General features: G+C 39.2%; 2 protein-coding genes across 10 annotated transcripts in view; both read left to right on the top strand.

Annotated features, from left to right (window-relative positions):
* Positions 1–10,518, top strand: part of PTPN4 (protein tyrosine phosphatase non-receptor type 4) — a 111,913-nt gene extending 101,395 nt beyond the window's left edge. For all 4 annotated transcript variants that reach the window (XR_010744025.1, XM_066323041.1, XM_066323043.1 and 1 more), the window contains 2 exons: positions 1,422–1,557; positions 3,950–10,518. Coding sequence is in view for 3 of the 4 variants with exons in the window: in XM_066323041.1 (XP_066179138.1) it covers positions 1,422–1,557; positions 3,950–4,036 (223 nt within the window). In the remaining variant the exon portion in view is untranslated. The remainder of the gene's footprint in view (positions 1–1,421; positions 1,558–3,949) is intronic.
* A 2,409-nt stretch (positions 10,519–12,927) lies between these two features.
* The window catches only part of EPB41L5 (erythrocyte membrane protein band 4.1 like 5), a 51,530-nt gene continuing 36,587 nt past the window's right edge, over positions 12,928–27,870 (top strand). For 2 of the 6 annotated variants that reach the window (XM_066323045.1, XM_066323046.1), the window contains exons 1-3: positions 13,162–13,245; positions 13,993–14,177; positions 24,452–24,556. In XM_066323045.1, coding sequence (XP_066179142.1) covers positions 13,998–14,177; positions 24,452–24,556 — 285 coding nt within the window. In that variant the 5' untranslated portion in view covers positions 13,162–13,245; positions 13,993–13,997. Of the gene's footprint in view, positions 13,075–13,161; positions 13,318–13,992; positions 14,178–17,711; positions 17,772–24,451; positions 24,557–27,870 lie in introns of those variants that run through there. The other 4 variants (XM_066323049.1, XM_066323047.1, XM_066323048.1 and 1 more) reach the window with 4 other exon arrangements.

Genomic DNA, 27,870 nt, shown 5'->3' on the forward strand with positions numbered 1-27,870 from the left:
GTTGAACAGTTTCTAATTCTTCTTCTAGATGAGAGGGGGAACCACCCATCTTGTTCATGCCCTTCATGATTTTCATGCCCTCAGTGTTCTACTCCATCAGTCAGGGATTTCTTTTTCTAAGCGGGAGAGTCCTATCCTACCTACATTTCTCATAGGAAAATTATCACATTTTTCATTGTTGTTGTCCTCTGAATCTTTTGATATTGTAAAATGAGTGATTAGCTTCTTTGACAGTTGCTGTTTGTTCCTGCTTGGATTTGATAAAGCATTCTGTATTTAAGTTCTATATGTATAAATTCTAGAAATATGAAAGACTACTGAATCATTTTATATAACCAGCACATTTACATCTTGTCTTAAAATTCTTATGACATCACTGAAATATAGAGTAGCTTTAATGCCACCTCCTGGACGAAGATTTAAATAGTAGTTTAGCCAGACTCAATTTGAAGTAACTCTTTAAAATCAGAACAATTAACTTCCAGCGTTTGAAATGTTTCTATTAATCACTTTAGATCCAAATACTTCAATTTATTGTATGAGTTGGGGTAATGCTGGCATTTCAAAATATGTATTTGGCCCTATATTCCAGTGTGGGGAAACATTTGTTTTCTGTTTCAAAAGTGCAACATTAATTGAAAAATTTGAAACTGTTAATTGAATTCAAGGTCAAATATTCTGCCTTTAAGGTTTGCTACTTCTGGAAAGGCATATGTGTATATAAAACAAGGTAGATGAATCTTCAGATTTGCTTTATTTGTAAGGGAAAAAAAGTTTGTCTTTAAGGTCTCCTGATAATTTTGCCATTCTGAGACGTGTATGTTATGTTAATTCTTTCTCTTGAAAGGGATTGCTACTATGTACTTTATGTATTCCTTTTCAATCTATACATTCTAGATCTATGTTTTACTTTTTAATAACAAGAAAACAATCCTTATTGTCACCCTCCAGAGGTTTTCTAGTAATTGTTCTTTTCCTTACTTTGAAATAGGAAGGTATTTATCACTTAGAGGATATGAATGTGATTTTATTGGCCCAACATTTCAGAAATCATCATTTCAGTAATGGTCAAACAGCCACAACATGTCCAGCATATGCTGGTGTTTTGTTGCCCTCTAGGTGTTAGTGTGATTTATAATGGGATCTTAACAAACATCTCTGTAATTCTACTCAGGAGAGTGGCTGGGTGAGGCAGCTCCTCTTCCAAGAAGCAGCAGTTCTGTACTGAGGGGTTTTGCTCTGTTCAGGTGAGACAGAGGCTGCTTCCAGATACAGACACAACCAGTCCAATCCCTGCCCCAGCAGTATGGGAATCATAATGATCAACCCAGAGAATCCAGGAGAAGGAAGGTCTTCAAGTATGAACTGTACTCCAGACACTTGATTTCATTTTCCACTTTGTTTTGTTGTTGCTTTTCCAGTGCTGGAATTGGACGGACAGGGGTTCTGATCACGATGGAGACAGCGATGTGTCTCATTGAGTGCAATCAGCCTGTTTATCCTCTAGATATTGTTAGAACCATGAGAGATCAAAGAGCCATGATGATCCAAACACCTGTGAGTATCATCCCTGCTGTTCTGTGTTGCAGAACAATAATTTCCTAAGATCCAGTCATATTGGATGGATTTTTTATGTACTTGTTGTTGATCATATTGCAAAGATAACCTAACCAGTGTAGCTGTAGCCTCGGCTCCCTGCAAAAATAAATTCCTAGCGCTATTGGAAAGGAGCAATTCTTTAAGTTTCTACAGAAAAAACTTGGTGGAAAAAAAAAGCAGCAGCTGTTTCAGGGATATCTGGCAAATAATGACAAAAACGGTCAACTTTCATCAGTGTAAAAATCGCTCAGAAAAGACGGCAGGAACCTAATTCCAGGTGTTAAGAATGGGAGTAGTATAAAAGATAAACAAAGGAAGAACCAAGACATCCAAGAAAAAACTTCAGTGATGAAATTCAGTGGTTTTATGTTGCCTTAGCTGTAGTGGAAACAAGCCTTAACTACACCCTGTAATGACTTAAAGGGAAATGATCAAACAAATAATATTTGTAAAAATCAGTGTAATTAAATCTACGCAAGATGCATCAAAACAGTCATAAGTACACTTAGTCTAAGAAAAGTAACTTACAAAAGGATTATTTTGGGGCTTTCATGGCATTTGATATACCTTAAGATACTAGAATTTTTCATGTTTGGGCTTTGTGAGATAATGTATGTATTATATTTCAGATTGGTAAGAGTTTTAGAACAGATATAGAAACTTGTTACTGTATTGGTCAGGTATTGCTTATCTCTAAGAGCAGTTCACGTTTACGTTTTTATAAAGTACCTAAAATGGGTGAAAAAGTTATGCTGTCTTTCAGAAAGAAAAAAGAAAAGAAAAGGGAAAAAAAAAAGACTTGGATTTTCAGTTGTTCCAAACTTTGGATAGTTGTAGGAATTTTTTTTTTTTTTAAGGAGTAATCATGAGTAATTGATGTAGTTGTACATAGTATACAGCATTCAGAGAGAAAGCATCTTGAAGAAGAAAAGGCACTAGATCCAGTATCAAGTCACAATTACTTAAAGGTAGTTACTGTAGTAATTTTCATGTCCCTGCTGCTGTTCCTCTAATAAAATGATAAAAAGTATGTATGTGTGTCCATTTCTAGGTCATCAGTCATTCATTCAGTGCTGCTGAATCCATGTTCCAGTACTCATGTTTCACTAAAAAGTTGTATTCAGGTAGCACAGAAAGGATGAGAAAGGTGATGATACATGAAAAAGAGCAAAGGATGGGTCTTGGTGTTTGTGACAGTTCTCCAGGATGGATAGCGGTCTCTCTACCATATGTAGAGGGGAAGGAAGTGTGATTAGTAAAGGTAGGAGTTGCAGTGGTGAGGATTTTAACTCCATTTTTTCAGTATGTGCTCAATATCGTCTGATCTCCTCATTTTTCTTAGAAAACAAAAGACTTCAACGTTCAGTGAAAAGCAGGTGTTTAGTGCATCATAGGAAAAAGGTCTGAAAAAGGCACTTTTTTTTTACGGTTTCATGAACATCCGCCGTTCCCGCTCCTCCTCTGGCAGCCTGGAGCTGAGTTCGCTCGCTGTCCGCAGGGGGGCGCTGGGGACAAAGGCAGATTTTACACCGAGGGAAATGAACTATTCCATATACACACACCAGGACAGCAAATAATGCTTCTAGTGCTAGATACGTTAATGTTCTCTTTTAAGATCTGACATTGCCAACTGCTGCATAGAGAGGACTTTTCCACAACAGACAGTGCAGGTGTGCTGGAGTTCTAACCAGCATAGACACACTGGTGCAGGATGTAATGTGAGTTGTGGTGCTTTGCATTTATTTTGGTTTGTTTTCATTATATTCTAATTTGATTACTGTCAGATTTTTTAACTGTTATTTGTATAAAACAAACTTAGTCACTTCTGTATATGCAGGTACTAGAATGGGATGCATTGTATAGTTAAACATTATATAATGTTAAGAAACAGGAGATCTGGGTTTTTAAAACATGAAACAGTTTTCTTTTAAATCAAATTCTGACAGGGAGGTGCCAGTAACATGCCTGAGTTAATGTAAGTATGAAAAAGTGCTTTGAAACTATGGCTTCTAAATCCAAGGGCATAGAAAACTTAGGTGGGTGAAATTTCAGCAAGGCAATAAAGAGCAGAAAATTACTAAATAGGTGATGTTGTAATAATAGTACTAGGGGTTTGGGTATGACTTCCGGTATATATTTAAAAGTGCAATTCATCCTCTTCTTCTGTTGAGAAACAAAATGCTTTCATCTAAAGTTCCTTTTGTATTGTGTTTCCTAAACTAACTTTGAAGCACAGCTCCTGGCCTGTCAAGAGAATGGGGTGGGGAAATCCTAAAGGTCTTTTCTGTTTCCAAATGACATTTTTCAATTACATTTGTTTTCAATTTACTGAATCTATTTTTCTTTTCAGAGTCAGTACAGATTTGTATGTGAAGCTATTTTGAAGGTGTATGAAGAAGGATTTATTAAACCTTTACAAGCATCACTGCATAAGTAAAGAGCAAAAAACATATGATATCAGTTGAGGAATCCTGTCCTCTATAATGAACTGGCAACATTCTTTGTGCCATAATACTGCTTGCAGGAAATTATAGTGAAGTACAGCAAAGAATTGACAAAGGACTTTGAAAACTTCAGCACTGTTGCACTTTACGTTGAAACAAAATCAGTCTCTGAAACTCTTCTAACCTTCATCTGTTTGAAGACTTTATTTTCGTGATTTGCTCCGAACAAACCATAAACTGAAAGAACTTATTGTGTTCAGGGTAATCTACGATATTTCATTGTAGTGCCATATACTGCGCTTCTGGTTGAATTGCTACAAACAAGGCTTGGAATTATTTCACTCTGTTTTACACCCATGTCTCTTAAAATGAAAAACAAATGAAAAAATACACTAAGCCATGGTCTTTTTTCCAGTGCTAGGTTTATTTACTATGTACAGACTCTCACAGTTTTGTTTTTTACAACATTAGCAATATTGCCAATACTAGATAGATACACACTGCCTACTGATGCAGCACACTTTGTCCTACACCCTTACTAGAGACCAGCTGGTTGTTAGAGGAGAGCTGGTGTCTGTTAACCCAGCAGTAGCTGCATAATGCCCACTTACCAGCATCTTGTACAAAATAATAACAATAAAAATTTTAAAAAACCAACATATAAATAAACAGCATTTCTTTGGCACAGCTTGTGTGTCATACACTGGTGTATTCTGATTTGTGTGACTTCAGATTATGTGATGGGAACTAGTGCATGCATTATGTCTTAACCCCTTAAGTGCCTTGAGACTTACAGCGTACATCCAGTGAAAGGCACTCATGATTCCATGGGGGTGGTATTGTCGTGTCATATTTATCTTAATGGGTTCAGATTTTCAAAATGGCCCTTGGTGCTTGGAATGTGTTACCACAAGGGGTCACGGAAATACCATTCCCTCTTTCCTTATACAAGTACCTGTATGCTACTCTCTGTAGCAAAAGCACCTCTGCCAACTTAATGAATGAGCATTGTATGCTGCTGTGTTGTAATCATAAGAAAAATCTGACACATTCCTTCCAACTTGTAACTTACTAGCATCTTACTATGAAATGCTGGTAGGTCATTAGAAACTGATACCTTATTTTATCCTTTTATTAAGAATAGCTGTTTTACTCAATTAGACATAACTAATAGCACTGATAATTAAGTTGAACTTACAATCAGATGTGATTTAATTCCATTAGTTTCTAACTAACTTGTTAAGTCCTTATAGTTGATTTCAAGCCATGTTCGTACAGGTCTGCCTTTTCTTTTCTTTGTTTGGAGGGGAGAGGGAGGAGAACACTATGAAGTTAGCCCAGAATTTAATTTTAATTTCATAATGACCCCAGTCACCTTCTATTACGCTTGTGCAAAATTGTTCCAGTTGGTATGGGTTGCTTCTTATTTAAGTAGGTAGAAGATTTGTAAGAAATGTCTGTCTGATACAGTATCTGAGCTCATTCTAAAGATGCATAAGTGTCCCCATTTTTAAATATTTTTCTAGTATAGGAGAAACCAAGTCAGAAGCAAGGTACCCAGTGTAATATATTGTAAGAAAAAAAAGTCATTTACTTGATTGCCCTGTGACAGCATAACATTGTGCCCTCTATTTAAAAGTTTTAATTTATTGTATTGGTTTCCTGAAAATGTTTATCCATTAAATTTTGTTGTAAGCTATATATATAGCATAGAATTAAAATGGAAAGTTCTAAGCTAAATAATTTTTAACTATTGAAGAATTATATTGTATAATATACTATGTTCTATAGACATTTGAAACAGATCAGCTATGAACTATTAAATGAAAAGGGATTCAGGCAAAGTGAAATCCTGGCTTATGACTTAGTAATGAACAAGAACCACAATGCCAAATGGAAGAGAGAGTTTTAAATATTTTTAGAAAACAAAATAATATTAGGAGGGCTGTGGCTCTGTTAATTATATTTCTAGATTTGATGCTTAAGTCAATGTTATCCCTCAGTGAAAAATAAATTTTACAAGAATCTCTGTGTCTGAACTGAACTGAAAGAGAGTAATATGGTAGCTTTAATCTCAGTTATATTTTTAAGCCATTTGCAACAAATAATTTTTTTTTATATTTCTTTAACTTCCATGTGATGAGGTTATTAGCTGAGTTGCTGGCTAGTTAGAAGGTTATATTGAACTCAGCACTTAATGTCCAAAAAGTAAAACAATTCATCCATTATACTAAAAGAAATTTTCTTCATGGTTAAGTTGTAAACAAAAATAGCATTTGCCCAGTTATTCTGAGGAAAATCAGAAACAGAGGTTATAGCAGCATTATATAGCATTGGTATGTCACATATTTAAATATTCTTATGTAAAATTGCCATAGCAGTTCAAAAGTCCCATTTATACCACAATTAAGTGTGGGCTATGTATTTGTCACCTGTCGTTACTGTTTTGATTACAAACACAGGCAAGAATAATAGGTCTCCTCAAAATTTTCCTCTGCACTAATTTGTAGTTTATTAACTAGCTGCACTGGGGAAAAAAATTGGAACAAAGTACCTATTCTTAATTAACTGGGCATCGGTGACTCAGTGGCTTTTGGCTTCTCCAAAGCCAGGATAAAGGTAACCAAAAACTGCTTGGGAAAGAATAGCACTGAAGCCTTTCTGCACCATAAATCAGTAATTTAAATTTTTCTACTTGTTGTGGTATAAATGGCCTTTAAAATATTTTTATATGGCCAAAAAAAGCGAAACTGCTTAATATTTTACTTTGGGTTATGAAGATCTGTATCATCCTTAAGAGTTTTTTAAAGAAGTTTTTGTATGTTTCATGCTGTACAAAACATGAATGTATCTTTCAGACATAATGACTTATAGACCTATATGTGATCGGTGTTATGACTGTTGGATTTTATGAATAATTATTTTCATACCATTTGATTAGGAAAAATGTTGGGTGGGTGTGGGAAAGAGTATGTTTGTAACACTTCCATGATACAAATCCAGTTAAAGGAAAAAAAAAAAAAAAAAAGTAGTTTTCATTGTAAATAAGAGCAATATTATGACAATTTTGTGCCAATGTAAAATGTTAAGATTTTTGGGTTTACTTTAGGTTCAGATTGAAAACTACCACTACCATCTCTTGTTTAAAATGGATTTGAAGGGGAAGTTTTTTAGTAGAAAGACATGGGGCTCTAGTGGGGGCTTTGAGTGTTTTTGGGAGCATTTTTAAATTTTGCTAAATATGAAATAAGATACAGGTATTGTTTAATAAATCACCTACAAATTGTCAGCCAGTCCACTTTGAGAAATACTGCATTAGGTGCCCCAGATAACTGAGAGCTGATAAAATTCATTTATCCTGAATTTGGAAGCATTTGGTATTTTCAATCACTTAAAGATCTTAAGCAGTAAAATACTGCTTTTATGCATTTCATTTTTATCTATTCTCTCCCATTTATGAAAAAGAGAATGCCTGGGATTTTTTTCTCAGTAGATTTAATGCTAGCTGACATTTCTATGTTTCTCTGTTAAATCTCAAAAGCTTATATGCCATATAGATAAAGCAGTAACACTTCCAGAATATCTGATTACAGTCTAGCACACCATCTAGTAAAGAAAGGGTGAGAAAGCAGTTGGGACATTAAGAAACATGAGGAGTTTGTTATGGAACTTGTATAGCTGGCAACTTTCCGTGGAGACCTTCCAAAAAGCTTCATGGTACCCGTGGAAGGGCCAAAATGCAGCAGACCTGCTGCAGTTGTGCTGCCCAGGGAAATGGGGAGAAGGGAAGGTCTGGCATAGAGATGTTGGAGCTCCAAGTATGCTGTGGAGCTGAATTATGTGATATTTTTATGCTTATGCAGTGTGTGTGCAGGTGTGTGGGTGATGTTTGATGGCTCAGGGAATTAGCATGAGCATGAAAAGCTCTACAGATCCACCAATTTCCAAGCAAAAGAAGGTTGTCCAGTACATATGCTGTAGTTTTGACTGAAGAGCCGCTGTGCAGGCAATCAGCAAGCCCCTCAGCCCTGAGGAAAAAAGGAGTGATTTGGTTATGCTCCATATAAAAATTTTGAATATTTGGACTTCCACCAAGTAGAGGAGTGGTGTCTTCTAATATCAGTTGAAGTCTTTTTGTAGCTCACATCTCAAGTCTCCAGTTGGCTGAGTTGGGTGTATTTGCCAATTTTAGTATCCATCTTTTGTCTTGAGACTGAAAAGGTTCTTTCCCATTGCTACTTGTAGTGCAAGGATTCAGTATTAAGATCTGGTAAAAACATAGTCATTGGTTAACTGTGGATCTTGCATGAATATGCAGGTATTTATAATGAGTGGTGACTGGGAAGCTGTGAGAAGGAGGAAATGGTTGGTTTGTTTTAGCGTAACTATTCCTTCCAGTCTCTGTTATCCCACTGCACTTAGTCACTTGTTTGTTTAGAAGTCTGCAAAGAAGGCTAGTTCCTTATCACTGGATTTTACCTCTGTGCTTGTTACTCCCACAGGTGTGTCTGCCTTTTCATAGGGCTTCTCTCGCTACAGGTACAAGATCTGTGAGTTCTGGCTATGGGCTTTGGCATGTTTTGCTCATTGAGATCTCAATGGTAAAAAGGAGAGATAAACTACTTTCTTTTTTAAAATGCTGAAATATTCAGTTGTAAAAATGTAGACATTTTGATTAGTAGCCTCATTTTAAAAAGCCACTAAAATATGTGATTTTAGTCTGCTGTAGCAAGAACGGTGGTTCACGGACTGGCTGGCAGCTTGTTGGTTGTGGTATTTCATATTTAACAAGCTGACATGTTTTAAAGGATAATTTTTTTCAGAGTGTTTTGATGTTTGAATAGTAGCACTTTATCTCATGCTTACTACTGACTGAACTATTGGACAAAATAAATTTGGTTTGAAGAGAGATACTAATGGGTTTCTGTACAGAGATGATTCACATTGCACCCTGGTACGAATGCTTTCTGTTGTTCTAAACATTTCTTGTTAATTGTTCCTGTGTTTCTGAGGGATTTTCAGAAAATAGATATTAATAAGGTAATTCTATCATCTCAATTTTCCTGTCTTAATACAAATATGAAGCCTGCATTTGGGAAAGAAAAAACAAAAAAGGAAAAAAAAGGTGCAAATAGAAACTTACAGGGTACTTGTAAATTTACCTCTGTGATCTCTCTCAGCTAGCTGCAAATTAGCTATGTTTACTGTAAATGTTTCTGCTAAGCATTATTTTTAACATTAGATCAATTACCTGGAAATCAGTATTCTTTTTTTCTTTTTTACTTAACTTATTTGAATTTTGATAACTAAAGATAATGCACAACAAAGTTCAAGGAAGTTGTCACCCTTTTGCACCTAGGCCAGGGGCCTGAGACATGAGTGAAAGGGTTAAACAGTTTACGTTAAGCTGTTTTATTCTTTAACTATAATATATCCACAAGGACTAGACTATGAATGATCCAGTGCAATTATCTCAGTACATTGGGGCACCACAGTAACAGCCTATAATAATCTAACTGGAAAATTTAAGGTAAGAGGGTGAAGGTTTTATCTTATCCAGTGTATCCAAATTTGTTTTCCATTTGGTTTGCTTCATTTACCAGTGATCCCATTTTAACCAGTCAATTTGGCAGGGCTGTTTGTGTAAGGTTTGGGGTTTTTGTTTTGTTTGGGGTTTTTTTGTAGCAGGTGCTATTTTATGTGTAAACACAAAGGGAAGAGTATTATTTAGATCATTATTAACATTCAGGTGGTGGCAATATTTTTGCCAGTTACTTCTGATAATTATTTTGCATTTCCAGCTGGGGCTTTCAGTTGTCAAATTTCATCTCAGTTTCATACTGCTGAATGATGGACTGCAAGTGTGGAGTAAATCATCTCAGAGTTGAACAGCTCTTTTGTTGTTTAGACTAACTCCTGTGTATCTTTATTAATATTGGGGGGATGCAAAGGCTCTTCCCATAAGTAGACTTCTGCCTATAAATTTGTTTAAAAGCACATGAGGGGGAGGGAAAAAACCAAACCAACAACCTAAATGCTCCATCTTGGCTAAGTAGCCAGGGCGGTTGATGGAAAACGATGGAAACTTGAAATTGGTCAACACTGGACAATATGAAAATAAATTCAGCTTTTGTCACTGCAGCTACTGTATGCTTTAAAGGGCCTTATGTATTTGTCCTCATTTTGATAAAATGAAATTTCTTGCCATTAAAATTATACACTAACTTCTACCGAAAACCAGCAGTTCCCAGGATAAATATGCTAATTAACATTTAACAAGTCTTGTTTTAGTCTTAAGTAAAATTTCATTCTATTATGTGAAAAAATGCTGTTATGCATATTTTGTGGATATATTTAATTTCAGTTGACAAATAGTTGTCTAGGTACAGACTTGAAAATATATATATAGTTTACTTGTGGATCTTAATTGTTTAATTGCAAAATAAAGATGTGCTTTAGTAATTTAAAGTTTAAATTTTTTTTGTGTTCTTGCTACTGTATACACGAGTTTGCTGTGCTACATTTATATGTGTCCGATGCCAGATAATGTTCCCCTTGTATTTTTCTTCTTGACACTGTATGACATAAATATACCCCTATGGATTGTGCATTAGAAGAGGATGCAAATTATCAGGAGTTAAGTTACTTGGCTGAAAAAATATAAGTACTGCAAGATTTGCTCTAATGGAATAATGACTTTTAAATTACCATTTTTACAGTGAGTGTATTGGAGATGGTGTTCAGTAGAGATGATCATCTGATCAAAAAGCTGAGGATATGAGGAACAAAAATTCCAGCTGAAAGCTTGTGAAGAAATATTTGCTGCCAAAAAGTGAGGGGATGTTCAAAACAAAAGCGGATAAAGATGATGAAAGGATTCAGGAGGCATAACAAAAATCTCAGGGGGATGAGTGTCTGAGACCCCCGTATGTTCTTAATTCCACTGATAAATACAGGACTTAAAAGTGAAGACACGATGTTTGGATTTTAAATACAAAAGTATAAACTAGTGGGAGAGCACTTTAGGGACAGAAACAGATCTAAGAAGTATTCCAATAGGAGGAGATTTTTTTAAGCTGGGATAGGAAGACTGGATCTAAGACAAGTGACAGATAATACAGTTGAATGTGTACTGTACATACTTGGACTGTCTCTGAGTATCAAATAGCGAGCAAAGAGTAGACTGTAATTACAGGAAGAGTAGCAAGAGGGTGGTGTGAAGTAGAAATTGCAAAAATGAGCAACTAAGTTTTTGTGTCACAGTAGCTACAGGCAGAAAATAATCCTGGTGTGCCAGCATAGGAGCTTGTGAATGACTGAGTGGAAAGAAGCTCAGTCTGAGGAGTAGTTGAAGGTGGTTAGAAAATTTCGGGACAGCCTCCAAGAATCACGGAATTCCCCAGAATTCTTTGTCGTATAGAGGAATGTGAATTGTTGTAGACTTAATAGCCAGCCATTTACCTGGCACATCTCCACTACAAACTAAGTATCTCTGATATGCAGACCATTGGTTAGCTGATCTGCACTGAGAATTCATCAGATATCTGCAAACTCTCAAGATAAATTATTTTTCCACGTTAAATAGAGTAAAATTCGGTATGGTTTCTTTATTGCAAGCTCCCACAGGTATTTCATGACAGGCTATTGACAGCAAGCATAATCCCTGCTCCTCTGATAAAAAGTAGATATCTTAATTTTTCCCCCCCTCGTTTTGTGATTCACCTTTCTGAATAAAGAAACAGACTTGTGAACGTGAATCTCACCTTTTCCCAAAGCTCACCCTGCTCCTCCCAGCGGCAGGAGAGTGATCTGTTGTCAAGAGACATTTAGTAAAATCAGCCTGTTGCTTCGTCAGCAAATGGTGGGCAATTACCTGGCAGCTTTTTTAAATTTCTCCCCCCATTTCAGTAAATGACATCGAAGGAACTCGATTCAGGCACTGGAGCTGAGGTATTGATGTGGGTTTCATTATGCCAGTTCCTCTGGCCGGCAGGGACTGACCGGGTGTCTCAGCCCGTGAGTCAGAGCTGAGCATAAAAAAATGCTGTGTGTTATCTTTAGCCCAAGTATCTGCTTTCCCAGACTATCAGGTACTGGATTCCCTGTTAGCCTGGGATTTCGAGGGTGGCTGGAGCTCCTTTACTCCGAGCTCTGTCACTCTCAGCTGGCATTACGCATGGAGAGTTTATATTGCCTTTCCTGAGGTTTTCCTCAAATACTGGCTTGGGCACAAATATTTATCTAGTGGAAAAAACGCAGTGAAGCGCAGCCCTCTGTAATTGCTGCCGAGGAGCGGGGCTTGTCCCCCGCGGCTGGGGTAACCCGTGAGGACAGCGACGGGAGCGCGGAGCACAGGCTCTGCGCCTGCCTTTGGAGGACTTGAAAACACAAACTGCATTTTGTAGTCGCAGCCTTATTTCAGTATATAAATACTAGCAGTGCTCGTTGGTAGACCGCTCTGCTTTATTTAATACACTGCTACCGCTGCCCTTTCAGGTACTGTTTAAAGATACTATTTTCTTAGAAATTTTATGGTTTTAAGAGCGCGTTTGCCTAAAGGTTCCAGTTCCCGCTGTGAAGCCCAGGGCTGTTCACAGTCCTGGCCAAACCACTGAGGGGAAACCTTCACGCCGCATTCGCAAAAACTGCAGAACTTTTGGGAACTGCTCTGAAAGGCGCGTCCCGAAGGCTCAGCTCCCAGCGGTGCCGGGCCCCCGGGACAGCCCCATCGGCCGCGGCCGCTCCGGGCTCCGCGCTGCCGCCCTCCCCCCGCGGGCAGCACGTGGTCCGCGCCGCGCCCCCCACCCCCCGCGGCGGCCCCTCCGCCGGGCGAAACCACCTGGCACGGGACGGGGGGGCGCCCCTTCTCCACCGGGCCCCGCCCCATTAAAGGGGCGATGGGCTCCCGGCGCGGCGGGAAGCGGAGAGTTCCTTTTCCCATCCGGCTGCCGCCCTCCTTTCCCGACGCCCTTCACCTCCATCTCCGCGCCGCCGCCGCCGAGCCGGAGAGCGCGGCCGGGGGAGCCGCCAGGTGAGTGAGCGCGGGGGAGGAATCTGCCGGCGCGTCGCTGCCCGTTTAAGGGCCTCCCACGTCGCTCCGCCATGTCCGGCGGGCCGGCCCTTCCCGGGGCTCCCACACCGCCCCCCGCCCGCCCCCGGGGCCTGGAGGAGCCGCCGCGGGGACGCTCCCGCAGCCCCGCAGGTGAGGCCGGCAGGTGAGGCCGCCGCGGGCCCCGGGCGGGGCCGGAGCGAGGCCGCGGGGCCGGGGCGTTATGTAAGGGCAGGGGCACCGCGGGTGGGGCCGGGGCTGGGCTGGGCTCGACCCTCGGGCTCGGGGCTGAGTCCCCGCACAGCTCCGGCTGTGGGCCGGCAGCGCCGTGCCCGAGGGGCGCTCGCCCGTCCTGCCAGAGCCTTTCCTGCCGGGAAAGCTGTGAGCGCGGCTCTGCGGCGGGAAGGGTCATTAGCGCTTGTTTTTTCGATGGGAGAGGTGGAGTGCGTGAGCCAGGAAAGGAGCCGGTGGTATGAAGTGCTTAGTTGATTCCCAGCTGTGGAAGATCGTCTCGGAGAAACGCGGGGTGGCGTTTGTATTAATGAAAGATTGCAGAGAAACTGTAAGAGATCTGCACGATCGCTGTTTTTTTTCCTTAAGCGTACTTTTGTGTAGTCCCAAAAAGTCACCCAACCGTCGTCAAAGTTCTGCGCTGGGTTTTTTTTCAGACTTTCACAGCCGAAGACTGGGGGTGTTTAAATCAAAATGAAAACCTGTTTGACTCTTTCTTTATCAAAGTCAGGGATTTTCTAAGAACTTTATTGCAGGCTTTTTTTTTTTTTTTTTTTTTTTTCGATTTGGATTTGAGGTAGGTTTGTTTGTTTTGTTGTGTTGTGTTTTGAGGGGGTTTCTTCTGTAAAAAAACTTAACCCTGTTTATTCTCTCTCTTGGACTTTGTAGCAAAGATGCTGAGCTTTTTCCGCCGTACGCTGGGCCGCCGGTCCATGCGTAAGCATGCGGAGAAGGAAAGGCTGAGAGAAGCCCAAAGGGCTGCAACCCACATCCCTGCAGCTGGGGACGCCAAATCCATCATTACCTGCCGAGTGGCGCTGCTGGACGGGACAGATGTCAGCGTGGATTTACCGGTATGAGTGATCCGTGTTTCTGAAACACACTTGGTTTGTGTTCCTCTGATGTGGATTGCTGTTTGCAAGCTAGGTAAAGGCATTGCTCTTTTTGCTGCTGGCAGTCGACCCTGTGACTTGATGTCCACTAAGTTACTGCTCATAAAAAGATTCTGAAAGAGTAGTTAACTTCGGCATTCACTGAGATTCGAGAGTGTTTTGCTAGATGCCATCGTGTGTTACACACTGGATGCTTTCTAATGTTTTAATGTAATTTTTCTGCCAAGGCTTGACTAAGAGAAGGTAACCTGTTGGGTGAATTGGGTTTTCTTTTTGGTTTTTCTTTTTTCCATTTTGGCTATGTTGACAAAGAAGGTCAATCTCTTGGTGTGACTTGTTGAAGAGGAGGGATGAGCAGAAGTACTAACAGGAATTTCTGTGTGGGTTGGGTTTGGTCCGGTTTTGTGTCAGAGGTGGATGCAGTTTTTAATGCTAGCTTGAAAGGGGAGGGGAAGAAGAAAAATCTACTTCCTTCCCCTCCTCGGGGCAGATTATATAGTAGGAATTGTCTCATAACCTGGTGCTTTATTCGGAGTGAGGTGTTAGCCACCGATTTACATTTCTAAAGCTTCCTTAATATGCACGTGCCTGTTCTGCTTCCCTAATTATATACCTGTTTTTGGCCAACAGGATGAGCAGTAGCACCAAAATTGATGTACTCTGTGTTTCCATTACCATGTGTTATAGTTGTTAGTGACTTGTAAGCTCACAGAGCTGAGCATTAGGAAGGTGTGGATCTTTGAGACCTGACTAGTTCCAGAGGATTTTGGCTGCAGTCACAGTTTTGCTGGTGTTGGAACTGCTGACTAGAAAGAAAGGCCATTTCAGGACTGGCTGCTCCACACAGCTCTTTCTTCCCTTTCTTTTTTAATCATGGAGTGTTTAAGTAGTGCAAATAAGTCAGCCAGACTGAGCAGTGTTGTTGATGTAGTGAGCAGAAATAACACTTGTGATATCCCAAACCCCGAATAATCTAGAGAAACCCTTTGGCATCTTTATTTGCAAAATGACTGTACAGATAGGTGTTTATAGAGGGTGGTAAAATTAATTTGTAAATCTCTGAAGCCATGTAATGAATGTATCCACTGCTGCTTAGTGCCTAGGATGTTTGATTTGAAGCCAGGAATGCCCACAAACACTTTATAGCAAAAGTTAGCACTTAAAAAGTACTCAAGTTTAAATTGGTGTCTCTGCATAACCAGGGCAGTAATCTTTGGAGCTGGAGTCGGCTCTGTAGGCAAATTCCTGGCAGCTCTAACAACATTTTTAAGGCTTGGAGGAGCATAAATTGAACCTGAAGAGGTGTCACGACTTGCCACCTGGCCTGTAAATCTCAGACCAGGGTGCAGTTGTAACGATTTACTTCTACAAGAAACTCTTTTCACTCCAGACTTTTTTCTTTAAAAGCTAATACACATCCTTGACTGTGGACCTCTAAGTTATGAGTAACAGTAACCAATATGCTAAATCAATGTAGCCAGATGTGGTAATTACAGTGCATCATCAGCGGCTGACATGTACCAGTTTCTTCAGTAATTGAAATATAATTAATTAAAAGTAAATTAAATGTTTCATTTCAGACTTCCTAGAGTATTTATTCTTGTTTCTCCACTTGCATCATTCATATTTTGGGGTTGACTCCTAAAAAGGAAAGAAAAAAGGGTAGAGGGGGCAGTGGATAAAGTGAGGGGTTACAAAATCCTGGCAAAACAACATCACTTTCTAAAATGTAAAGCTTAAATTAAAAATGCATGATTTTTTTTTTCTTTTACAAAACCTTTCTTTGAGAATCTTTGTGCTCTTTGAACTAAGGTCTTTTCCAAGACTGATACTGTGACTTCGTTGGCAGTAAATTTGTTTTAAAATGAGCTCTTTCTCCCAAAGAGGGGCCTCCTGGTCTGCCAGTTGATTTGTGCCGTCATATTATCTACCTAAGCACTGTGAAATTGTTTTATTAAAAAAAAAATAAATAACAAAGCTTTTCATAAGAATGAATCATTTAGCAAACAGGTTAGTTGGCAGCCAGAGAAAGGGTTGTCTTGGCAGGAATGAATGCCATACCTTTTTAAGTCCATGGCTACACAGATACTTTACAGTGGCATAAGTTGTTGCTGCCACAGGAAGAAAAGATGTTGCTTTCGTTACTGCGTTTGTCCTTGTTTTCTCATACCCCTTGGCAGAAGAAACAGTTTTTTAGCAGCCAGGCAGTAAGCTAAGTCAAGAAAATGCTGTGTCTGAAAATAATCAGTATAATTTCGTTATGTAGTTTCCAGCTGGAGCGATTCTCCAATCTGGTTCCCCATGTGCCTCCCCAAATGTGGTGAAGAAGCATTTAGAGGTGATACCAGGCTTAAGTTTGCTCAAAATGCTGTTGAGCATGTATCCTATTCACTGTATGTATCCTTACAGTGAATTTTTTACTGAGAAAAGTATTCTGGATTTACAATCATTGATATAGTTAAACCTGAGATTGCTGAATTTCTCATTAATCAAGGAAAAAAGGAAAGGAAAGGCAAAAACAACAAGAAGTAACCACAAGGGATGTTGCCGTGTAAGCCAAACACATATCAGAGTCATTAAGTAGCAAAGACTGATATTTTATGAATATTGACAATGAGACAGAAGGGTCAGGTTGTAAATGATGCAGTTGAGACTTAACATATTAGACACAGAGTCAGGATTTGAGAAGTAACTCTGCTTTTTGTCCACTGATCTTATCTTAGGTGTCTGTCAAGCTACTTCATCTTTCTGCTTTTCTCTGTCTTCTGTTTTTAATTAGAAAAATGCCTTACTTGAACTTTTCACCAAAGCTGCAGTCACACACAGTACATAGACTGGATTCTTTGCAAGAATCTGCTGCTTTTGTAGCTATGTCAGTGGCTGAAGAATGTCAGTGTCATGTATACTGTTTACTGACACCTTGGTATGTTCCAAATGGGAGGCATGAACTTAATGCGAGTTATCGGTGTTCTTTTGGGGCAGGTCAAAAGGTGTCAGGTTTTTTTCCCACAGCTTCATCTCAGATTTTAAAGTTGTGTATTGACCTGGTAGTTTTCCTCATCTCTTACCACTCTTTTAAAACTTTATGTTTCTCCGAATGCATTCAGCCATTTTTACAGACTTAGGTGCTTAATGAAACACTAAGAAGCTTGTTACTTTGTTTATCTTTTAGAAGTTTTTCTAAAATAGATGTTGTCTGTAAGTGCTGCTGTTGTTTATTATACATTCTGCTTTTCTGTTAACTTGAGTTCAGCTTGGACAAAAGTTAGGTTATGCATTTTCTTCCAATTGTTTAAGATCTGTGGGTGGAATGTTCGCTGAGTAGTATGAGTGGTGAGAGGACAAGAACTCTGTTTTGCTGGCATCCCTTATCTTACTTTTCATCCTGTTCCCATGCAAAACTAACCTGCATCTTCCCCCACTGCACCTCTGGAATTCCCAGAGCTCAAAAGCCATGAACAGCCCTGGTTTATTACCTGAAGATTCCATCAGCTCAGTCATACCAGTCTGGTCTGTCGAGGGAACTCCTCAACAGCTGGAATACTGTCTCTCCTGGTGCTCATGGTTTGTGAAGAAAGACAGGTTGGTTGGGGGGGAACTTGAAAGCTGTTTTTATTTGGGGTCATCAACCAGTATGAAATAATTTGGAACAAAAACGTTGGTCAAGAATTTGAAATAAAGTGCTGTTTTGTGTAACAGAGAGCTCCAGAGGATTTTAAAATCACAATATTTTAACACTGAGTATTTGTTTGTAAGTTCTGTGCTATCCATAGTGCTAACTGGGAGAGGGAAAAGATAATTTAGATGGGGGAGGAATGATGAGATAAATAATGTAAATACATCCACTTGGAATATGCACCTTTTTTAAAATTTCTGGATTGCTTTCTGTGGGGTAGCAAGGTCAGCCTTACAGAGAGACAGATAGTAAGATAGGGTCTTATGGAAGCAGAACTGTACTTTGTGGAAGCCAGCGGTGTTTCAGTAAAAAACCTGACCCTGCCTAACCCACTATTTACATAATCTTCTCATGGATAATGGAGCGTTAATTGAATTCCAGTTTCTGTACTGTGCAAAGTTTTAGGTAAAAGCTTCCTAGTGGTTTAAGATGAAAGACAGAAATTATGAGAATGGATGCTCTCTGAGTAGCTTTTTATCTTGGAATACTTACTTACGCGTGCATGAAATTTGATATGGAGGTTGCAGAATGAGATGGTTTTGTCTTTATTGTAATGAAGAAAACAAGGTCTTATATAAACCAGTCCAAGGGCTGTGTGTAATAGTGGGACTGAACTAAGCTGTTTAGATTTCTGGAGTATAAATAAGATAAAAAAGGGCTGTATCTGTAGTGATTATTTTAAATAAAATTAAGAAATATATCTGGAATGCCGAAATCATTAAGGAGTACCAGTGACTTTGTTTGGGGAGAAATTATTTGTGTCGGTCCAACTACATCAGAGATGCGTTGAGATAGTTGATGTTACTCAGTAATTCGCTCTGGTTTATTAAAAATCTTGTAGAATATTTATGGCCACTTGCTGAATATTTGTGGATGTAAATATTAAATACATAATGTTGTTCCTGGCATGAGTGCTGATTAACAAGAAAATCTAATGCTGATAAAAATGTTAGAAAATCAGTCATCATATAAAATGAGTGCTCTGAGTGTTCAAGGCTGACCTCTAAAGTCCAAAATAAAGCTCAGCTGACAAAAGCAGTAACAACATAAACATTTGAGCATGCCCCTTTTTGTGTGTGTTAAGGCTATAAAGTTTTGGATTAAAACTGTTTTTCCCACGTGATCTTCTGTCTGAAAGCATTGACATACTTTGGAGTGTTTGCTTAAACTTCCGAAAGACCTTTAGGGGACTGCAGCTGGACCAAACCAGTTGTGAGTCGTGTGTTCCAAAGCAGAGGCGCTGTCCGTGGGGTGAGCCTGGAATTCGTGGTGAGATGGAGCACAAGGCAGGGGATGCTGAGCCTCTGTGCCCGTGTGAGCAGCACCGAGTGCCTGCCCCGAGTGCTGCTCTGCTCGCAGCCCAGCGTTTTAGTCTTGGTGCAATGCTCCATGCCCTGGCACTGTTGGAAAGGAGGGAGGAAGGGGGCAGCTGGCTGCAGTCTGTGCTGCTTGCAGAGTAAATTGTTTGGCCTGCAGTATGCTGCCAGAGTTTCTGGGGCCGGTGCTGCAGGCCGGTTTAGTTGCCTGAAAGTTTAGCATTCTCAACTCACAGTGAATTTTATTTGAAGTCCTGCTTTTTCCTGCTGAACTGCCTCTGCAAAGGCTTTGGACTCTCAGGTGCTCTTAATCAGAATGCTCATGAGAAACCTGCAGGTGGAAGACCAAATAAAAGCAAGATGTCGGCAGTTTAATGGGAGGAAGAATTTAATCTGTAAACCTTAATGCTGAACAAGCAATTTAATTCTTTCTGATATAATCTGTGTCAGAAAGGATTAAAAAATTGATTAAATCAAATTGGTAGTTGGAAGATAAAAACTTTCAGGAAGTTGAAACAGACTTCCACAAAACAAAGTGATAGGTATGAATATTTGAGTCCTTGTCTTATGTAGTAGGGTCAGTAAGCCTGTGCACAGTACATTAAAGTCCTTCTACATAGCACTCTAATGAATGTACAGTTAGGATGGGTGTTGAAATAATTTCTTTGTTATGAAGATTATTGGGAGATGCCTTCTTTCTCCTGAGAATAGAAGAACAAAATATTTAATCCCAAATGCTTTCCTTCCTATATTTGTGAGACACTGAATAAATGGAAGAATTGATGAGCTGTGTCTCTGGAGGTAGAAATTCTCCCCAGCCTTCCAGCCTGAAGGGTTTTGTATTCACAAGTGTGTAGGGCAGTGTTGTCAAAAACTGAGGACAGACCAGAGAGAGAAGCAGAACTAGTGTTTTGCTGCTAGTGGCATCTTTAGATGAACGAGAAAATTGACTGGAGAGTTTGGAAAAGTTATTGGTAGGAGTGATGCTTGGAGCTTGAGGAGAGGAGCAGCTCCATTTGTAGGTCAGTACTTAAAGCCTTAAGAAGATCAGGGTGATGCAAATAATGTGTACTTCTAACACTGCCTTTGTAAAGATAGGGGGTTTTAACCCTCCAATTCTCTAGCAAACCTTAATGGTGTTAACTATAGACACCATTTGCATGATATTGAGATTAAATCTTCTTCCTTTAAAGCTCACTGTTGGAGTTTCTCATGTCTTAGTTATTTGAAACATGTGGTTTCAGGGAAGAGGATTTACTTCATTAAAAAAATGGACAGGCTCATCTGCTGCTTCCATGCTGCTGTGGTGTGCAAACATGCATAGGTGACATCCTAGCAACTGGGTAGCTGTAAATCCTGAATAGGGATCCATTCTTTCTCTCTCTGTGTGTGTATAAATGGTATATTTGTAAGAAAGCTCGTGTGTGTATGAACGGTAACCCTCCTGAGGAGCTGACAAAAGCCAGGAAGGGACATTTGTGCCACTTGGTACCTATTGAAGACCATAGCTACTGTTAGTTGTTGTTAATAAAAAATATGAGCATGGTCATTTGGAGTCTGAACAAAAAGTGCAGCTGCAAAGACGCAAGGAATAGTAAGTCCCATGAAGGCAATGCTTATACATCTATTTTTTTCAAAGTTCATCTTGTATAAAGCCCTCCATTTCGTCATAAAGAAATAAATTAACAGGAGAAATTATTCCCTGATCAGTATTTTAATTAGTAAATTTATTACATGGATGTTTTGGTCTTGGGGTTGTTTTTTTTTTTCAAGTTTTGGAAAAAATGGAGCCGTGATTAAAAATTTTCCGTGAGCCATTCAGGTGGTGCTCACCCAGCACAAACTCTTCTCCAGTTCTTGTGAGCTTGTGTTGCTTCTCCGGTGCTGGTCTGTGCTGGCTGCTCTAGTGCTGAAGGTGGCTTTGACATCAGGCAGGTTTGGAGCACCTGCCTGACTTATCCTCATGGATGCGTGTCCATGAAATAGCCCATACTCGGAGACCATGAGAAGAGGGTATAAATGCTGCCTTTCAGGTTTTAGGCAATGACTGAGATGCCTGAGCCGAGGAGAATGTCTCGGGATCGCCTTACCCCGGCAGTGGAGAGACAAACCAGCACGCCGAGGTGAACACCCAGCCTTGTTGCTGAGCTACCGGGGCTAAGCCCAGCCTTTGTAACACCTACTCAGGCAGCAATTGCAGTTATTAAGAGCAGCAGGAGATGTCATTAGCTGGGAGCATCCCTTTCATTGGGGAAAGGGGGGGAGGGGGGCGGGGGCCCTGTGATTCATGCCGCAGCGATCAGAAGTTGCTTTTATCCAGTGTGGCAAAACCAGGAGAGGTCCTGCCCTATATATATAGTATATCTTATTTACGTTTTTCTGTTGTTGAGTCTCCTGCTGTTAGATGTTTGGTGTTGTTTCCTAGAGAGTAGCAAACTCTGTAAATGAAGCAGTCGGGTTTTACTGAACTGCAAACCCATGAGAAGTTTAATTTGTGCCCTGAAGGGAGGACCAGGCACTCACTTGGACTGCTTGTGAGTGGAGTTGTTAATAGTTCATCAGTAACCATTAAACAGTTTGAAAATATTTGTCCTTTGAGTGTAACCTGAGCTCTGCTGTAAGGAAAAGAAAGGAGAGGGGGTATAAAAGCATGGGACAGCAGCAGGATAAAATTGTCACTATCACAGAATATTCTGAGTTGAAAGGAACCCACAAGTATCATCGAGTCTAACTCTCAATGGCCCATACGGGGATTGAACCCACAATCTTGATGTTATTAGCACCAATGTTGCCATTAGAAAGTTAGGGAAATTTTTCACAAACAAATGGAATAAAAGTGTATATTTGCTCTTTGAAAACTCTTGAGATTGCAGTTTTATTAAATACAAAGAAATTAATTTTGATTCATAAAAGTTGACTGGTTACAAAGCATTAATATTTTTGGCTGCCATTTGTTTAAGGAGGAAAGACTTTAGTAAGTAAAACATGTGTGACACTTCTGCTGACTTGCACCAAATACAGCTGCTGATGATTTAAGTCATATGCAAAGTAGTATATAATTAATTCCATGTTGACAGCCCTGGTGATTTAAGTCAGAAAACAACCAGAAGTCCTGCAGATCTTTCCACAGATGCTGCAGTGCTTCTTCAGGGACTTTATCCCACATTACTCATTCCATTCTGTGTCCAGTTAATTTTCGAGTCCTCTGCTGAGATTTCCGAAATGGCAAACACACTGTGGAACTAGTTTGACACTGCAGAAAGTGAAGTTTTGCTCGTGGGTAGTCTGAGGTAGCATGTGTAGTATTCCAGGCTGGAGTCAAAGTGCTTCTGTCACCCGCAGGGAATTTGGCTGAGATAACTGGTTAATTGCACTTTTTAAACATGACCTTGCAGAGGAATTGAGAAGGATCTCAAATGTTCTGCTCCATAAAGGGAGATCTTCCACTAGTTTTAGACAAGTTACTGAAAGCTTCATGCAACGTAGAATGTTTTTCTAGATTTGCTGCTGCAGGTGCTGAATTGATTTGGCTTGTATTATTATATTAATGTTTTAAGTAGAAGATATCCTCTGTTGAGAAAAAATATCAACAGGTCTTTCAAGACTGGGGTTACAGACTCAGTTATTGAAAGAAGAATGTGGGTTTGTATGTATTGATGGTTAGCCTTAAGTTTTCTGTTTGAGCTGGTGTTTAATAAATCTCTTATTGCCTGAGAAATACTGTTTTCCTGAGACCAATAGAAAACACTTTGAATGAATTTGATGAGATTGGCATTTGGTATTTGCATTATACAACATTTCATAGATGCTGTGTATTACTGAAGTTGCCTGCTGGCCCAGATGCCTTCCATTCCTGCTATTCTCCCCAGAACCTGGAAAGAAGTAACTGTGGGAATTTGCTTAGACAGGCTCAGTTTACAAACTTTTTCTGAATTTTTTTTCTTTGAACTGTGTTGTGTTGTGTTTGATTTAATTGATACATCAAGTAAACCAATGATGGTGATTGCAAAGTTGAATATGAAATACTTGAAGATCAGGGTAGAGGAAGGTGGCAAAAATTACAGCATGCAATTTTACTGACTTAGATATTACTTACTGATTAAACCAGATTATTTCTGAAAATAAAACTTTGTCTGGCCCAGAATTTTGAGACGGGTACTAAATCTGCTAATTACTAGCTTACTAAATGTATGGTTAGAAATTTATCCCATTTCTTTGTTGTGAATGTATAAATATTGAGGTAAAAGATTGCGAGATGGGCGCCTTACAGAAATAGAGAAACCCTTAAGCTGCTGGCAGAGTAAGCATAATGTCTGCATTTCTTTGCATTTAATTCTTTTTAACACTTTGACCTTTACTTTCATGCAATAATTTATTTATGTATTGATAACTTTATTTTTATTTTATTTTATTACGTTTAAGCATCTTAGGTATAATAACTCTGAAGCTATTATTTCCGTTTATTGTTATAAAGGCGCTCTTAGCATGAAAAATATGTTGTGTAAAAACTGCTCAGTGCTATTTATGTGCCTTCTCTTTAAAAACAACTGTTTAATTTTTTAGATCATCGCTGTAAAAGTGATGTTTCCTTGGGGCCAGAGCTGTTTTTTTCATAAATGATGTATGAGTATATGAGCTGGCTTTTTGCACCTAGAAGTTAGTTTTGTGAACTTAGTTTTGTATATGTGATATCTAAGTGCTGTTTATTCAAGTTACTTGCTCCAGACTGTTTCCTAGCAGTTGTTAAAAGCACTTGCTAATGGAATGCTATCTCCTAATTCAATAGGCCTTGCTACCTGCTTCTAAACTGGCCTAGATACCAAACAGTAGTAAATTCATAAGCAATTTGCTGTACTTGGCTCATAAAGTTTTCCAGTACATTGGTTATTGCAATTGTACTGGCTGTTTTTCCAGTTCTATTGAATGTCAGTGAGTAAGGAAAGCCTAAAAGAAAAAATGATAAAATGACATTTTAACACTGTTGGGCAAGTCAGTGTTGGCAATTCCAAAAAAAAAAAAAAAAAAAGGAGTTACGTGAGTTCTTTATGGATATTCTAAGTGTTTCTTGTACATTTGCCTTTGAGAAAAACAGCCATCAAAAATTATGGGGCGGGGAAAGAAAGCTGTCCACATTATATTTTCAGAAATTAAATTTTTGAAATTAGAATATAATGTGTGCAGAGAAAAAGAGAGATGCTACAACAAATCTATCTGCTGTGTACTAAATCCTGTTATCTTTTCAGAAAAAAGCCAAAGGCCAGCTCCTGTTTGAACAAATCATGTATCATCTGGACCTTATAGAAAGCGACTACTTTGGATTAAGGTTCATGGATTCAGCACAAGTGGCAGTGAGTAATGCTCTTTTTTAAGCAACAGTCTAAAAGTTAAATCCTAATATTGACAAAAATGCTATAAGGGAACTGCCTTTTGTGGATTACTGTACGTATCAGTTTGAGTAGATGGTTCTTCCAAACCTAAGTTTGTTGGTGTTTTACTGTGTGTTTCTAAAAATTTAAGAGGTTTTCACATCAGAAGGAGAGCATTATCAGATGTAACCACAGTTCTTTCACTTGTGGGCTATGCAGTTTTATATAGATACTTCTTATAGTCAAGTATTTAATCCTGTCACAGAGGGTGGCTGCAAGTTAAGAGAGCCTTTAGGCAAGGAATGTTTTTTTCTTTGTCCTGCATCCCTGGAACTTAAACTTGTATTCACTTAACCCAACATCCCCCAGTAGAGTGAGATCTGTGTTTTCCTGCTGCATGTGTCAGTCTTACTTGTTAGATATATAACCTAATTGGTTTTTTTTTGTGTTTCAAGGCCACTTCAGGATTATTTAATGTTTAGTATGGTGAAGTGGAAGCACAGACAAGCTAAATATCTGAATAGATCAAGGTTAGCATACAAAAATGGAGTCAGTGGCTTATATTCCTTTATTTCTGTGAAGGTGTGTGTCCAGAACAGTTTGAAGGTGATCTCTTAATTGTTGCAGCTTTGTGTTAAAGGCAAAAAAAAATCCATGAACTTGAATCTTTGAAAGAAGCTGATAGCTTTGGACACAGTGTTCCATCCCAAAGCACTTAAAACCCAATAGATTCTTTCCAAAATTATTGTGATTGAGTTTTACGTTTAGCATGTAATTGCAGAGAATGTACTCCAAAGAGAAAATCGTTGGTGTGCGGCATCTGAAGCAAACTTCATGGCCGGTGGGATTAGCTGCTGCTGGTCTGTCGTTGCCAGGAGTGAAAGTCTCTCTCCCTTGCAGAGGAGAGACATTTAACACTAAGGAGAAAAAGACCATTACACTAACAGATGGATGGCATTCAGAACCATGCATACCAACAGAAATGTGAAAACAGCCTATTGCACACCCTTCTATATTTCTCAAAATCATGTTAGCTGTGCTCAGTATGTGCAGTCCAGGATGCTGAATATTGATAGTGAAAGACTCTATTGCATTTATCTTTTTGCTTCAGAAAAACAATAGTCTGTATGGTTAAGGTATCCTAACTCAGTTTCTGCCATGTGGCTTCTGATGTATTTTGCTGTCTCTAGGACCTCATAAGAGTTCACAGTGGGTTAGTTTTAAGTGGTTTTATCTATATTTTTTTTCTCTTCCTGATCTGCTAGCAAATAAAGCCATTTGATCTTGAAATGGGTTAATAAGAGTTAATCTTTTCTGCCACAGCAGTGGCTCATGCTTTGATTTTGTCTAGCAAATTATTACTGCCAGTCCAGAGAGCATATGATTGAATATTTGATACTGCACAATCTACCAGGTACAGGGGATTTCAGACTTGGTTTGCTTCCTTTTCTTAACTCTGTGTGAGTGAAAAGCGGCAGAGTAGAGATAACGGTCTGTTTAAACTGGACCTTAATGATGAACTACATATAATGAAGCAGAAAAGGTTGTGTTTTGTCAGAAGAGCTGAATGCAACAGCCAGAGATAATTAATTGCTTTAAGAAATGAAGAACTGTTGCGATAGAAACCATTCCTGCAAAAGGAGCTGGCAAGTTCTAGCAGAAACCCAATCTGCAGCTGGAAACAAAGAACAGAGACTAATCAAGTAACTTGTCCAAGATTATTCAGGAGGCCTGTTAAATAAACAGTGTAAGAATCCAGTCCCTTTCTGTACACAGAATTGTCCACTGGCTATGAAGGAGATAAACTTTCTGCTACCCAGTTTAAATCTAAGAATATTGCTGTACTTGCTAGTTACTTTTACTGATACAAACTAGCGACACATAGTTATACAAAAGTTTTAGAAATCGCACACTTCCTTTAACTACAAATAAGTTTACAGTAGATTGTTGTGAAGGACTGAAGGATTGGGGTTTTTTTTTTTATTCTTTGCTGCTGCTGAAGTGATCACTAGTTGGGTGTTAAAGATTTTCTGAGGAGTGGGGGAAACCCAGAAAACAGAAAATCTCCCTGACATTTTGGATTTTAGTATTCAAGTAGTAGCTTATTTAAAATTATTCTTGAAACAATTAGTGAAGTGAAAGAATAGTTGCTTTCATGTGATTTCTGTGTTCTGTGAAACAATTAGTGAAGTGAAAGGATAGTTGCTTTCAAGAAGCTATTCAGGAAGAGACCAGTTTTAGCCTCAAAATGTTATTTAACAAACCTTATTTGCCCAAACTTCTTGAAATGTTGCTGGGTCAGGATTTGAGGGGTTCTTGTATGTGTTTTTTTTTTAATTTCTGCAGCAGCAAACTGTTTTAGTAAGGACTTTCTGACTTTCTGACACTTTCTGACAACAGTCTGTTGTTTGTATTGTCTTCTGTTTAGCAAACTTTATCTCAGATTTTCAGCAATAGGCTGTGCAAACCCTCATCAAAAGTAAACTTCTTTACCAGGTCCACTGGAATTCCATTTTAATCACTTGGAACAAATCTCGAGTTTCTTATCGTCTGTGTTTGTCCATTCATGTGTTGGTTTTGGGGCTGCTTTTTTTTGTTTCATTCTCGCCCTCACTTAAAAGCAGTTCTGTTTCCCTTCTCCCTTGCACAGCATCACCATTGAGCAGAGCTCCTGTGGGCAGCAGCAGTCAGAGCCCAGCAGAGTGAAACGCTATCCATGCCTGTCATGGGCCTGCCTCTCTGTTGCCTTCCCATGGAATGTGGAGGAGATGAGAGAAAACAGGAGGGAGATGAAACGGGGGCACAGCCAGCCCTGGAGCCTAGAAGGGGCTCTCCTTGCCATTCCTGTATCTAAATCACCTGCAAGCCTCTAGCTGTGTAGTTTCTATATTTTTTTTGGTGGAGGAAGGAGTAAGTAGACTCTTTCTTACAGCAAGTGAGTTTATAGAATAGGAAAAAAGATTATATTATTTCCTTGAAGAAAAAAAATTTCTCAACTCCCATTTCACTGGTAGTGTAAGCAAAATTTATGTAAATATTTGCTTCATTCCTTTTTAAGCTTCCTGCTTTATTTTAAAAATTTATTAGATACATTTCAGATAGCTCTCTGTAGCTACTTAGTTTGAATAGGCAATGAGGGCATTCTCAGCTGTGTGCACAGCAGCAGCAGCAGATGGTTTAAGCATTCTCATCTGCAGCTAATACAGCAATCATTCACAGCCTAGCTGTATTGCAGGCTGACTTCAGCTCTCTGCAGAAGCAGGGCTGTTCTGGAGGCAGGAATGTGTTTGCACTTG

This window comes from Sylvia atricapilla, chromosome 7, assembly GCF_009819655.1.
Source record: "Sylvia atricapilla isolate bSylAtr1 chromosome 7, bSylAtr1.pri, whole genome shotgun sequence".
NCBI lineage: Eukaryota > Metazoa > Chordata > Aves > Passeriformes > Sylviidae > Sylvia > Sylvia atricapilla.